General features: G+C 37.1%; 1 protein-coding gene across 1 annotated transcript in view; it reads right to left on the reverse strand.

Annotated features, from left to right (window-relative positions):
• The window catches only part of LOC128972456 (connector enhancer of kinase suppressor of ras 2-like), a 198,619-nt gene that overhangs the window by 36,885 nt on the left and 145,725 nt on the right, over positions 1-16,009 (reverse strand). Inside the window, exons 13-16 of the mRNA XM_054388444.1 lie at positions 15,859-15,898; positions 13,080-13,165; positions 11,405-11,659; positions 1,394-1,428 (exon numbers count right to left, since the gene is read on the reverse strand). Coding sequence (XP_054244419.1) covers positions 1,394-1,428; positions 11,405-11,659; positions 13,080-13,165; positions 15,859-15,898 — 416 coding nt within the window. The remainder of the gene's footprint in view (positions 1-1,393; positions 1,429-11,404; positions 11,660-13,079; positions 13,166-15,858; positions 15,899-16,009) is intronic.

Below are 16,009 nucleotides of genomic sequence, written 5' to 3' on the forward strand. Positions count from 1 at the left end.
GAAATACTTTTTCTTCATGCTTCCACAGAACTTCCTATGCCTCATCTTCCACCCATGGGCCCTTGCCCTGTCATTGGGCATCACTGACCAGAGCCTGGCTCCATCCTCTTGGCACTCACCCTTCACATTTTTATAAACATGAATGATGCCACCCCTTGGTCTTCTGTTCTCCAAGCTAAAGAGCCCCAGCTCCATCAGTCTCCTCATAAGGAAGATGTTCCACTCCCTTCATCATTTTTGTGGCTCTGCACTGGACTCTTTCAAGCAGTTCCCTGAGGTCCTTTGTAAACTGAGGGACCCAGAAGCGGATGCTAAGCAGGATTATGCTTAATTAATTGTAAAAAGAAGAATCTGCATTTAGCTGAGGTGTGTTTGATGAGGTAATGGACTACTATAGCGGTGGCAATGGAGAGACAAGACTGTCTTTTATAAGATTTAGTTGAATTTTACCCTATAAAAAGTTTTTCAAACTCATTTTTACCTCAATACCTTTGAAATGATCTGCAGTGCTTATACAGAGAGGTGAAAATGCAGACAGTCCTGAAAAATCAGGTACAAGGTGATCAACAGCTAGTAGTGTTGTACCTCAGATTCAAGCTGTAATGTGGTATTTATACCACTAAAGAAAACAACCATTGACTGTAAATCCTCTAGATTGGTGAAAACACTCTAGGTGTAGTTAATTATTTTATATTCCATGCATGGTTTAGCTTCTTAAATAGGCTTAGGCCATATACAGGATGAAAAAAATGTGAAAAAGAATAATTTGCCATATAAACAGATCCTAGTTAAGCTTAATTATGAGGTACTATGATACCCAAGTATCTGTTACCTCAAACTTATTCTTTTATTGGATGCAACTAGAACATGAACATACTACATCAGATCTACTGCAAAGGAAAGTCAAAATCACTTTTGTATTCATTAGGGAGGGACAAACTGGAGTTTCTATTAGCAAATATGAGCAGCAGTTTTTGTGCAGCCTTAATTAGCATATAGGTGATCACTGACAAATTTGGCCTGCTATTACAAAAAAAAAAATCTAGCTAGCCACACATTCTGCTTTTCATCCTCAGGGAGATTCTAAGATACTACATTTCAAAAGCAAAACAAACAAACAAACAAACAAACACACACACCTACTGCTGTGGGTAGTATTATTTTCCCCTCTGGTAATCTTTAATAAACATACATCTGAAGTATTTTTTCAGCCTTTGTAACCTATATTTATATCTGATGTTAGGACATTTACTGAAGGATATTAATGATATTAATAAACCCTGAAAATTAATTCCTTAAATATTGCAAATAACATTTCTAAAAGTAAAGAAGCAAATGTAATTCATAGCTAGATGATGAATATATTAAAAATCAGAGGAACAGAACTAATTACCTTTCAGTATCTCCACTGACAGTGTCCCCTGCTCTCTGTGGAAGAAAAACAAATAGTATTAAGCTCGATTATCGACTTCCTTGGTGCACTCATCATCGTGGTATCTGCAGCAGAAGAAGTCACAGAAGTAAACCACAATACTCATTCTGTAACTCTGAGGAAAAGGAAATGGAACATTCATTTTATTTTCTAACTAAATGGTATTTCACAATGAAGATCATGTTTAAAGCAACTGACATCTGCACTTAGAAAATAGGTTCAGCTGCTGTACAAAGAAAAGCTCTTTAAAATGAGTAGGGAGCTGAAAATGTGTTCGGACACCAATGGTTGCAAAATGGTAATATTTGAAAGGGAGCTTAAGTGTAACGGAGTAATTCTGTAATACAGACTACAGAATTTCAGAAGAACAAACTATCACCAAAGCATTCTAAGACACCTTTCTTACACAGCTTTGCACAATTTGATTTACTACACTGCTTATTCCTCCGAGGTTGGGCAGTGAACTTGTCTTTTAGCAGTAAGTCATTCAGAATTAAAAAGCAAATCTTCAGACTATTTTTATTACTTCAAACCAAACTTTCTGACACAGAGATTTTCCCACAGCTAAAGCCAATTTCTCATCTTGAAATTACAAAAACGCTTGAAAATTGAAGGTTGTTTTTTTGTTTGTTGTTTGTCCTTTTTTTAATGCAGAAATCTGCACTTCAAAATTTTTTGACCATGTGCTTTCTGAAACACCAAATAGGAACCAGATTGTTTTTTGTAAGTATAATGTTTGTTTTAATCTCACTACTTTAGGCATACAATAAGGGACTTCAGAGAACAACTGCAAAACTGAAATGCAGACTGCAGATGTAAGAGACAGGAAGTCTGCTGGGGCTGTTTAACCACACGGGCTCTAACACAGGTACATTCTAGCAGTGTTTCTGAGAAAGCTTTAAAACGTTTCAGAGGACAAGCATGCATTTTGCTGCCTCCCACCTTCACATATCCCCTGGTGTACCCATACACAGAATCATTTATCATCTTTTACCATGCTATTTCTACTCTAGGTAATAGATCATTTGCCACTTGAAGCAAGCAGAAAACTCCCAATGATCAAGCTAACCTGGTGATAACTAACAAGTTTGGAGGGGATTGAAGATACCACAGTAACACTAAATTATCTCAGGAGTCATGTTTGCCGCTTCTGTGCTTCTAATAGAACTAGTTATCTAACCTAAGATCAGAAACACATTTCCCCCACAGCAGGACCATGTAGATCTACATGACTGCTTTTCCTTCTCTTCTCCTGATCATTCCTGTTATCCAAAGCAATCCTCATGTCCAAAGGAGAAACAACCTGCCACAAGGGTTGATTTGAATGGCAAAGATCCGTTCCCAAACTATTACAGACTGTATAAAGTCAAAAGTGGATCATTAATTCAATACATAAAGTTTCATAATGATCACTGTCAGAGTAGATGATCTCTTAAGTTCTCTTCCAACCTAAGCCATTCTGTGATTTTATGATTCTATTATCATAGGGCTGAAAACTGAAAGAATGGTAGGAAGGTTGCTGCTGGTACATTGTAGGACATGTTCATGTTTAGAATAAAACATCACCACGCTCAACCCACACTCAAGCCCCCTAGAGTCACGGCAAAACCGTCTACAACAATACAATGCAAATGACACACACTTAAAAGTTTCCCCTTTTATAGATTTCCTGTCTCTTCCACAGTAATTAGGATGCTACAAGTGTTACAAGTACCTTTGAATTTTCTCTTGTTGGTACATTAAATACTGGCCTTTTACTTCTGCTAATTGAGTCACCTAAAATATTCTAGCACCTGTGAGTATCAAAGATGGAACAAAAAACCCCTGACTTTCTTGATTGCTCTAGACAACTTAATTGTCCTCAGGATACACTGAAATCTAACTTAAAGAACCTATACAAATGAAAAGACACCATCTAGAAATATTCATGTTTTCTTGAAGCAGACTCTAAGAGATAACAGCCTACATCTAAAGCAAAATATCTCTTTGAAGAGCTTCAGTAAAATGCTGTGTAGTAAATGTCAGGTTTCTGCTGCTGCTAATGCACTATTAAATACGAATGAACCAGACTGATCATCCCTGAAAATGCTGTGGACAGCCTAGCAAAATATTGTGTGGCCAACTGAGTAAAAGAACCTTGAAAGCAGTACTACCCATGACACTATTGTAAAAATAGAATTTATTCCTACTAAAAGGCTCAGAGATTTTCTTCTCAGATCCCTCTGCCTTCTAGTGTTACTAATTTTAGCAGCTAAAAGTAGGACTAATCATTCAGTCAGTTTAAATCTTTCCCATTCTGTTTCTTAATTAGCAGAGACCTTTCTCTTTCAGAATTGCTCCCAAAATAAAGCAAAGCATTTCCAGATAGGGATTTATTCACTTTCTCTCCCAAACAGGATCCATCCCACACACCCTTCCCTGAAAAAACTAAGATATTCCTCCTCGTTCATGCGATGCTGGCCATCTTCTTTTCTTAAACTGTATTACACATTCTTACTCCCACCACAGAACTAGCCAAATTACTTAGTTCCTTAAAAAAATATATACCCAAAGAACACCTCTATGATGAGTGACCACCTTGGATTGTGGTTTCAAGATTCCCTTTGATCAGATATATTCCATTAGCACAACTGGAAACAGTTGTTAGGGTGTTGTGAACTTGCATATATTAGACTGAAAAAGACTCACTAGCGCCAAGTGTGAATAAAGCATCTTTCTCAAAAGGTCATTCTTTCAACACCACTGAATTTCTGCATTAATGAGCACTAATTTTCAAAGATGTTGGTTAATCTAATTAACAGAGCACAGTCTGTAGTATGGGAACTTCACAATGGTTTTATAGCAGTGGGGAAAAGATAACAATATGAGTTAACCATTTAACTATTCAGATTATGCAAATTGCAACATTATTGGTTCACTGCAATTTAGAAAAGAGCAAAGAATAGTATCTGTATAGATCACAGAATAGGAAAAATAGTTGATATGAGTACTTGAAAGTACTCATAAAAACATATTTATGACCTTTTAAGTTTTGATCAATGCTTAATTTATTAGGAAAAAAATCTGTGCTCCTGTCTGACTCATTAATAACATCTGTTTTATTACTAGTATCTAGTAATGGGTACTAGGGATTATTACAGACACACACATACAAAAGATCTTTTGTTTGACTGAAGTTTTGTCCCCAGAAGCTACCACTGGAGTAAATTCTAGCTGCTACCTTGAAACACCAACCTTCTAAAAAAGATTTCTGATAGTATATATGGAAAACACTCACACACTGGCATTCCTACAAATGTGTACATATAGCTAGATGTAATTCCCTTGTGCAATTGCAATTACATGCACAGACCCAGCACTGACATTGGCTGATGTGTGGTAGACTCCTATCTGCAATTTCAGCAACCTTATGTACAAATTTTTTGAGCAGTTGCTTCTTAAGTTCCTGATATTTGGGAAGAAAAAGCAGCCTTATCCTAGTTCCCAACCTAAAACTTCTTGCTAAAAGGCCACTTTCATGGCTGGTAGACATGTGGGAGGCTCAGGAAGCACAAGGCTTGTCATGCTGTCATAGACTATAAACCACAAATTCTGTGAAATTCAGGTCACTGGCACCTATCAGCCTTCTTTGGTCAGCTTCACATTTATGTAGCTCTAGGGATTTCAGTGGATCTGCTTCTGACTTGCACAAGTAAGAACAAAAGGACAGGATGTATGGTCTGGTCTAACAGGCAGATCTGATGATCCTCTCCCAAAGCAAACCCTGTAGAATCTGTTTACCTGAAACTTCTATAAATAACAGATACCAAAAATTGTTTCCTTGAATCAGGATTTCATAATGACATGTTTTTTTTCCTAAGGAGTAAAGAAATCACATAAATCACAGAAAACAGAAGAACCTTGAGCTGCAGAGAGAGTGTGAAAGCATTCAAAAGTCATCATTTACCTGTTGTTTACTGATGGAAGGGACTAGAATAGTTTGATAATGACTTTTATTCATCTCAGTGGTCAAGTGCAGTATATTCATTCCATCTAGATATGTCATTTATTCAGATGCAAAAAAGACTCTTTAACCTTTATTACCACTACTGTTGTGTTGTTTTTCCAGACTCAGATAATGAATTCCCTACAAAAATGATTTCTTCTTCTGCTTCCTTAACTCACATGTTCATTATCCTAAGAATTTCCTTACATTATGTTTGTTCAAAAGTGAAACAGTAGCTTTGTTGCCAGGGGCTTTACTTATCTCTCTAGCTCAGTGAACTGATGCTTAACCCCTTGAATACACTTGCAAAATTATTATGCTCAGCTAAAAATGAAAGCAGCCTTTGAGGTCTTGCTTCTTATTAAGGGGAGAGAGAATAGAAACAGGAAATAATCTCATGCAGTTGACATCCATGTACAGTTCTGAAGTATTCAGTTTTCATGGTGACAAAACCAAGATGATAGGTGAGAAAATTAACTAAAGACAGAAGAAAAATATCCACTCATAATGTTTCAGTTATCTGGTACACTACGAACATGATGTCAGCATAAAATAGGCAACGGAGAAAACAGCAAAATTTTAACAGAATAGAAATTTTTAATTTGGAAAAATGTTGCATCCAAGAGGAAACTATCCCACATTATACATGAGGCTAAAACAAGTATTCTTTAAATTATTTAAAGGAAGACTGCCTTGAGGGTAAAAAAAAATTGTGTTGTGTCTAAAAGGAAAAATCACAACAGTGGATAAACTCTGTTTCATGTTGCCAAAAGCCTCTCTTTGTCCTCATCAAGCCACTCTTTTAATTTAAAGGAAAGCAAAGAAATTTAAGGGAGGTTTAATCTGAATGTCAAAAGTCTCAAAAAATAAACAAACAGAAATATCCACCCTCCAGATATCCACATCTCCCTCCAAAAATACCCCAACGCTGCAACAAACAAACCCAACAAACCCCAAACCCACAACAAAAATGTTCTTTCCTTCAAATCTAAGAACAAATTCTGTATTCCAAAGACACGGGTTGGGGTTAAAAAACTCCAGCATATTTAAATGTATTCATGTTCTCTGAAACTCTAAAGTTTTTCTGGAACAGACACCGGATATGATTTTGTTGCAACAAAGTAAATAGAACTACTGAGTTTTATGAGATAAGGAATAACTCCATGTTGTGTATTTACTAATCTTAATTTTGTACAAAATAAGATTTAGAAAACAGAATTTTAGTTCATCACAGAAAAATTACAGGGCAGAATTGAATACCATTTACTAAGAGCTGCAGTGAAGTTTTCCAGATTTCACATAAAAAGCAAAATGGTCTTCCTGAGGAAGAAGCGTGCAGAGTCCTAATGCAGTTGGAAATCCAATCAGATGAAATTAAGCGGTTAGAGATGGAATGTGTTTCCCACTGCAATTTTCTGCTGTCACAAAGCACAAACATTCTGCTGTTGAGAAGTTAAAAATAGCCAATGTGGAGCCCACTGTTCAGCAGCGATTTTGCAGCATGAGATTTCATGGGAAAGGTAACGGAAGTGGAAGAAGAGGAGTGGCTGAAGTTGAAAGGATGTAGTGCGGCTCAAGAATGTCAGGGAAAAAGATAGTTCCTTCCTCCTGCTTTTTATAATTTACTTACCTCTCTAGGTACAGGCTTCCCATGACCCTGCCCTAACAGGACTGACCTTTCCTGTCATGCAGTGCTTTCTCTTTTCCTCCAAACCCCATCCTCATTCTTTTTCTGAGGAGGTTTGAAAGAGAGTCACTGAGAAGGTAAAGAGGGAGAGAACAGGGGACAAGATCTGAGCTAGTGAGTAGAGAGGAAGACTCAGGAGTGTCTGCAGAGTACTTCAGAGTATTACAGATGGCTGCCTGCACATTGATCCCTTTGTCAACAAGAGTAGGAGATGGCATTTGTATTAAAAGGAAGATGAGTGGTTGTTAGTATTTGGTGCATTTTTCTGGATGACAAATACTGCAATTATGGTAGCAATAATATTGGCTGAAGCTAATATTTATTACCAAATGTTACCTCACATCAATCTGAATGGCTGTTAAATTTACCCCTAGACTACACATACACAATTAGAAAGAAAATATTTACTTTTTATTGGTAGCTTGGAGAAATAATAAAACCAAACATAAATTAATTTGCTGAAGAAGCCATCTTACAATGCACTAGCCAGATGCTTGTCAGCTCAAGCCTTCGTGTGTACAGTTATATTACAGGATAAATGCAAAATAATCCTATCTTAAAACCAATACAACTGGACAGAATCAGTCTGAAGCTACAGAAGACAGAAAGACAAAGATTAGCATCTCTGAGCAGCTCGATTCCACAGTCATCCTCACACTGATTTCTCAACTTACCTGCAGTGCAGACGCTTAAATAAAAAGCAAAGAGAGAACTTATTAATGCTGAAAGAAAATAAAACTCTGAAGAAAGTTATTCTCACCCTTGACAGTTAGCACAGCTTTGTTTCTTCCTGCAAAACCAGGAATGAAGAAATAAAATATGAGGACTTTTCCTACAAAATTGGCAATAAGCACTCCTCCTTCAGTCATATGGAGCTGAATACACATGGTTCTCCCAGACTTTCATGGTTATTACACTTATCACAAAGTAGCACTCTCTGCCTAATCATAAAAAAAAAAAAAAAAAAAAAGTGCCTGGAACATCTGGCCCATCTCAGCATGCATGCATTAGAGAAAAAAAAAACAGATCTGCATTGTTTCTGCTCACATTTTAGTTCTCAGCATGTCCCACTGAATTTTATGTCATTTGTCAAGCTGTCTTTTTGCAGCTCCAAGAACAGTTAAATGGCATTTACATCACTCTGTGCTAAGAGACATGAATTACCAACTTCCTGTGATCAGCAGGAAGAAAATAAAAAGCAAGTTCCACAAATGCTGTGAGTGACTAAACCTGGACTACTATAATGCTTCAATTATTTTTTTAAATAAGAAGTGACTACTGCCATCACATTCTCAATGACTACCCTAAAGCAGCCATTAATTCTGTTTTACTGTGTAGAATCTATCCTAAAATCTGTTAATAATGAAGTCTCTTCTGCATATTGAATTCACAAAAAACTTTAGGAGAGTCAATAGTTACTCATCCAGTTTTGTAACATACAACACAACAAAACAAAATACACAATTGCTTTGTAGATAAAAGGCCCAGGACATTTACTGCTAAGTAAAACCAGATAAAAGATTATGGTCTTGTTTGAGAATTTAATGGTAACTGGCAAATTACATTTCAGGCATTGGAATAGGTTACCCAGGGAGGTGGTGAAGTCATTGTCCCTGGAGATGTTCAAGGAATGTGTGGGCATGGCACTTCAGGTGGTGGTGTTAGGTCAGTGGGTAATCTCAATAATCTTAGAGGTCTTTTCCAACCAAAACAGTTCTATGATTATATGAAACTACTGTAGGTCTGAGGCAGTAAAACCATAAAGGTGAACACCACGTGGATTTTCACATGGATCTGGAATAAGAACTCCAGTACACTTTTTAGACAGAAGCTGTTTCACCTAGCATAAAATGTAACTAAGCAGCAGAAAATGATCATTTCACTAGAGGATTTTTAAAAGATTAATATCCATTTCAAGATGGACAGTATTTTCCATTCAAGACTTTCCTGTTTTGTTCAACAGGGAAAAATGAATAATTTGTCCTGTACATCTGTTCTGCTGTGCAGGAGTCCTACTGGATAAGACACAGTTCTGGTAATACAGACCAGAACCATATTTAGGTGTTAGCTCTATTCTTGTAAGCCCAGAGTCTATTCCTGAGGTGTATTTTAGTAATACTCTAATGGATATAAGTTAGTGATATTTACATATACCTCCCTATTTAGGCTTAATCTGGTCACTTCAGAAGTGAAGCATTAGTAAACTTAGGAAGCCATGTTCTAAAAAATACTCCTTTCATTAATATTAATCACAACAGCCCTGTTAATTGTAATTGACTCTTAGATTCTGTGACATGCATGACAGAACTGCACACCAATTAAATCAAAGTTACAGATATAGCCTGCAAGGGGCAGTGTTTCTTGACAGTAATATTTTACTGCCACGTAGCTTTATGCATCATTTTATATCCTGGGCATACTGCCAATATTGCATTACCTAAATATCCATTTTATATACTAACTCTGCATCCTCACAGCAACTTCTGAAATCAGTCTAATTGTTTAATTTGAGGTTCCAAACCAACATTCCTTCCAAAGCATTAATCTAGTGGTGAATCCATGCAGTTACCAATTTTGTCAAACTTCTTACATCTGTGTCTGGTGATTTAAAGTACTGTTAAGTAAGTGTCTATGGCTTTGGTATGTATTTATACAAGTATGCTTAGAAAATAAAGCAATGGCTAAGTGAGGCTCAGTCTCCCCTTCCATCATGCCATATTGTTTGCTTACAAGACCCTATCACCTTCCCTTGACTAGAGATGATTAAGATCCTTTTTAACATTATCATTGTTATTTCCCAAAGCATTTATCAAGGCTGAAATTTTGATCTAGCAATTTGATTGCATTTTGGACTTCCATGAAAATAAACAAGTGAAAAACAAAACCAGTGTTGTCATCAGATGTTACTGCCTCCAGAAAGCTGAGAAAAACCAGACTAGAAGAGTAAGGAAAAGGTAAACTCAACTCAGAAAAAAAAATTGATTTAAAATAAAAAAATAGTAAAAGCTGTTTTATAGTAATCTTTGAAGTATCTTCTTTTGATTAACCTGAGTGCTGCTATAGCATGAATTTTAACAGAATAAAATCTCATTATCCAAATAAGTAAATATATTGAAATACCCTTAAAACCTTTAGATATGATGGAAATCAGATGATTTACTTAAAACTTCAATGTCTGTGTAGGAATATGACTGTCATTTTTTCCTCTTGGTTTTTGTTTTGAGATCAAAACGGCACTAAATATTCTCTGATATTTAAAATTTTCATTCTGGGTAGCTGTCTTTCAGGATTGATCATACAATAGCTTAGGTTGGAAGGGACCATAGAGAACATCTACTCCAAGCTCCCTGCCGTGGGTGGGGACACCTCTCATCTAGACCTGGCTGCTGAAGGCTTCATCCAACCCGGCCTTGAACACCCTCAGAGAGGAGGCATCTACAACCTCCCTGGGCAGCCTGTTCCAGAGTCTCATCACCCTCATACTGAAGAGCTTCCTAAGATCCAGTCTAAACCTACTCTCCCTCAGCTTCAGACCATTCCCCCTTGTGCTATTGCTAGACACCCTTATGAAAAGTCCCTCCGCAGCCTTCCTGTAGGATCTCTTCAGGTACTGGGAGGCAGCTCTAAGGTGCCCCTGGCGTCTTCTCCAGGCTGAACACCCCCAGCTCCCTCAGCCTATCCTCACAGGGGAGGTGTTCCAGCCCTTGGATCATTGTGGTCCTCCTCTGGGCTCACTCAAACAGCTGTGTCCTTCTTATGATGGGGACACCAGAACTGGATGCCGTATCTGAGATACACCAAAGTAGTTTTTGCTTCACTATTTGTAATTCTTTCAGTAGTCAGAGTGGGAAGATGTTGTTAACATGAATGATTCTGTGCTGGCAGGAACACAAAATCTGTGTCAGCAACTCTTGTATACTGTCGAATCGGTTCCTCTTGTATATTTATAAGGCAGTTGACTAAATGCCTGAGATGTTCTGATTCCTGTGGCTATCTCCTGAAGGACAGCAAAGGTCTATCTCTAATGTACAGAAAATTTATGGTGATAAGAGAATTCATATCACTCTGTCCACGAAGAATCGTTTTACATGTGTCCTACTCTGCAATTACTGCACGTCTTGTGTTTTCCCATCCTGTCTAAACTGTTCTTATGTGGAAGTTTTTGTGATACTGACATTAAACAACTTTCTTGGGCTGTGAACTAGAATATTAAAACATAAGAAGAATATGTTTTTATACCTGTATCAATGCTAAAAGGAAAATATACTTTATGAAGTAAGGTTTTTTGTTATGTACTTACGTGATAAAGTGGAACTGTATTGTTTTCTGCTAGCGAGAAATTCAAGACATCTTGCTGCCCAGGTTCAAGCCTAACATTGATAGTAGATGTCAACACAGAGGAGCTAATTGGGTAGTTGGAACTGGTTGTGGGTTTGCCCTTTTTTCTTGACCGACGACCTGTGTCCCGTTTGTTGTCCTTCTGTGCCAAAGGCTCTTCTTGGATAACCAGTATCTTGTCATCACTCAGATACCGCAGCAGTGAATTCTCAGAGTCAGTTGGAGGGGAAAAAAAAGAACAAACAAACATTAGTAAGAGGAAATGAACAGAGAGCCATTTTAGCTACATCTGTGTTGTCATCTTGGTTAATCTCCCATTTCATCTGAGGCTCTTTCCATTGAAAACAATCTTACTTGTACCAAAGTTCCAATCAAGAGCAAACTGAGTAGCTGGCACAAAAGCCAGGCACAGAGAAGATGATGGTGCATACTCAGATCCTTGTGTGACAGATAATACGAAGCTAGTCCACCTCATATAGCTTGTGCAACAAAGAAAATAGAAGGAAGTTTCAGTCAAATGTCAAAGCTCATCACTTGGTACTATTAAACTGGGCAATTGTGAATGTCAAGTGAGTTGTGAGGGATTGCAGGGGACTCAGCACCACGTTCACTGACATGTGCTGCTGTGTGAGGTGAGAGTGAGCATACACATCAGATACATGTATCCAGCAGCAACCACCTCTGGGAGCATTCCAGAGACTGGGACTGGATTTTAAGGAACCTGACAAACTGGAATAATGGTCTTCAGTACATGTACATCATACTTGGGCACAATTTCAAAATGGGAAGTGGCTAGGCAACAGGTCTGAGGAAAGGGACCTGTCCTTAGCAATGGACTACAAACTGCAGATAAATCAAACAATTTGGAACAAATCAGTAAAGGATTGTACCTTAAATGAAAGTAATTTTCTCTTGGAATGGAAGATTACTGGAAAAGGTAGTTTAAAACCCTGTATTCATTTTCAAGAGAGTCATTCAATATTGTCACACTATAAGCAGTCAAGTTGAACTCTCAGCTACCCACATTGTGCCTAAAAGATTCCGAACTATGGTATTTATTTAAGAATCTTTAACAATTGGCATAACAATAAACATTCTTGCATATCTGAAGAATCTTCTATTTAATAATGGAATTGTTTTTTAGCAGAGGATAAAAGGGGAAAAGGAACTTTGCCCACACTTCTTGTAAAGTTCCTGCTTCCCACTAGAATCAATACAGATGTGTATGATTCAAATTGTTAGTCTGGACAATCAACAGTGCAATTCATGATTCTGGTTTCAAATATTCATTCATAATCAAAATGTGTCTCAAAGGACTTTACCACACACCTATAACATCACTTAATGTTTTCTAGAGCTGTGAAGATTAGGAACAGATTCCTATTAACTAATATCTGAATCTTACAAGTCTTTTTCCCATTGATCTTTATTTTTTTATACTACAATTAGATAAATGCTTCCTGTGAATGTACACTTTTAATTTTCAGAAATAGAAACACAAAAACTCAGATACTGAACAGGCTCTTTCATATTCTCTGTAGCACTCAAGAAAAACAGATTTGGTTCCTGTGATGATATCTTCATGCTGCTTAAGCATCAAACAAACAGAGAACAGCAGAGAAAAAAAAATACTCACCTCTGCTTCCCCTCTTGTACATGTTTTGTTCTTTTGATTCCCCTATCCAGCTGTACTCAGTAGGCATAGAAACAGGCCTCAAATCTCCTGGAAACAATTAAAGATAAACCAATATAATTTTTGAAGACTAAAAATAAAAGTCTGTAGAGTAAGTAATAGCTATAAATTACAGGCATGACATGACCCTTCACAGGAATCCTACTTATCAGCACCTATATGCTATCAAAGCCATAGCATTCAGGATCAGTTAAACATCATATATCCCTGATTCTCCTCTGCGTTTTACTGCTCTGAGGGAAAGTACCACAGAGTTTGGTGACATCACTTGTAAATGGGAGGCAGGTTATAATCTTCCTTTTAAACTCTATTCAGGAAAAAACCTGCCTACTCATTAAATGGGTGTTTTGGCATAAAGAAAGAAACAGTTTTACAATGAACTAATATGCTTTAATAAAACTAGAAAGACAATTAATACAGATTCACTATCTTCCAGTTAAATGGTAAAACCTATTGACCTGGGAAATCTCATGGTGAGCAATGAGGGGTTCTCATTTCAAGGAACGTTAATTTCAAATGCCTTAGAAAGAAAACATGGAGTGCAGTTTGGTAACAGCAACAAAGCAGATTCAGACATTAGGGTTTTAGTTAATATGATTTTATGGCACTTTGACTGTAAGATATTAATGTACATTAGTCATTCCCTACTCCAGTATCAGCAGAACACTGATAGCAGGCTGTTAAATGAGGAATACAACAAAACTGACTATAAAGCATTAGCACTTTGGCCTTGTCAGTGTGCACTGTTATCACAAAATGAAACAAAAACACCCTCTAGATTATGGGTTAAGTTCTCTCTGACCCATAAAGCCAAAGACTCCTTTGCCTATGTGCCAGCTGACTAAATATAGTGTGTTGCTTTCACACTGGAGCAAATATTTTTAAAATAGTTTTCTACTGTTCTGTTTCTAGGAGAATTACAGAATTTGAATGTGAACTTTTTCATTATCATTTTCCCCATCTCGGCTAAAGTGAACGAAGTATTTTCTGTGGATTATTTGTATGCTACTATATATATTTTAAATTATCTATTTACCATTCTTCCAAAACCACAGCTTTTTAGCTGCCAAATGTTAGGAGGATTTAAGAACAAACAAGTATATAACCAAGGATGCTTCTGGATTAACAAGGCTTTATGAAAAATCAACATATAACTGTGCAGAAAATACCTGTAGTTTCTCTGCCTGCCTAGCAGGGAAAGTACCTTTAACTCCATAGATATTCAACTCCTAAATTCAAATTTGGCATTAGAAGAACAGCCTAGAGAACAGAAGACTCTGGAGAGACCTTCCAGTGTTTGAAGGGGGCCTACCATAAATCCTGTCTTTCTAACAGAAGATTTACTGTCACTTGGATGGTTCAAACATACATCTCTGAGTCAAAAAGCACAAAATGTTCTACTACTGTGGAATAAAATTTGGATTTGGAGGTCTGTTAATTGACTGATTATTTTAATCTGTAGTTTCAAAAATCCTGGTTTAACAATTGTTTTTGAAGCAAAGGCTGAGACTTAAAAATCAGACTGTTTTTGAAGCAAAGGTATATTTCTGAGACTTACAAATCCAATTCATGCTAGATTTTCACAGGTACAGAACGGCGCATCACAAACACAAAAAATCTTGCATAGCATTGGGGTTAGGCACTGATCCCAACATTTGAAGTCATCATGCAGCATGAATTTATGAAAGCAAGCCAAATATATCCATCTGGCTCCAATTTTAATCAGTTAGGGTTTATCATTAATTCTAATTTTATTATAAAATAATGTCCCTTATCAGGGAGATAAAGACTGAATATTACTAAGACTTAAGGTGGAATCCTACTCTTCAGTGCTGCAGCTCTGTTAAGCATCAAGCAGATGGCTGTATAAATTACTGAAATACCCTGTATAACAAAAAGATCTAGTAAATTGTCCCTGGTTTGAAAAGGTACTGTGTATGTACACAGGTCTGTCCATTTTACTGTTGATATGTTGCCACCTTTGACCATAAATCCAGCTGTAAGTAGCAAAATAGAACCCAGGACAAAAGTTCTGTTTAACTGATGAATACAAGATTGCATCAAACTATTAGAATGACAAAACAGAAGAACACTTGGAAAGTTGGATGTCCTTTGTTTGGACAGTTTAGCCTCACTGAACTATCACTGCAGCTTGACTTAATTTGCTGTAACCTTGCAGTTGTCATGTTTTCAGACTTGAATCCTGCCCTCTCAGCTCTCAAAGCAGCAGGTGAAATCACTCAGCTGTCACTCATTAGCTGATCTTATCTGAAAGGTGTTGCAATTGAAACCTCAACTGAGGTATGTTATGTAAACTATGTCATAGGTGTGTCACATGTAGCCAGAAAACCTCAGCAAACATTTATTGACAGAAGAAAAGACTTGTACAAATCAACTACCAAAATTTGTTTGGCATCTAGGGCTGTCAGTTGCCCTCTCTTCTAACATTCATGGTGGTAAGAACACCTCAGTCTCAAAGCAGGCAAGAGAAACCCACCCCATCTCTAACAATTGAAAGAAGCTTGAGAATCTACATTTAATAACATCAGTGGTGTTAAATGCTGCACCAGTAGGTCTAAGCAGACCAACAGAATCAGTGCTTGCAGTGTTTAAAGATTTTTCTCTTTTCTTCCCCAGCTGCTTTCCGTTTCAGCTGTTATTGGATCCTCCACTATAACTGCTCTTGGTATTATCTCCATTGACCTGCAACATGTTTTTATTACCTGTGTTCCTCACAGGCACATTTTTTTCACTAGTCTGAGCCTGAGAGATTTTCCCTTTTCTAGATACCACAGCCAAAATAATTTACAAACTTTAAAAAAGACAATTAGAGAAAGGAAAAAAAAAGTTTCATTACACTAATTATTCTTTCAT

Source organism: Indicator indicator, chromosome 17 (genome assembly GCF_027791375.1).
Source record: "Indicator indicator isolate 239-I01 chromosome 17, UM_Iind_1.1, whole genome shotgun sequence".
Taxonomy (NCBI): domain Eukaryota; kingdom Metazoa; phylum Chordata; class Aves; order Piciformes; family Indicatoridae; genus Indicator; species Indicator indicator.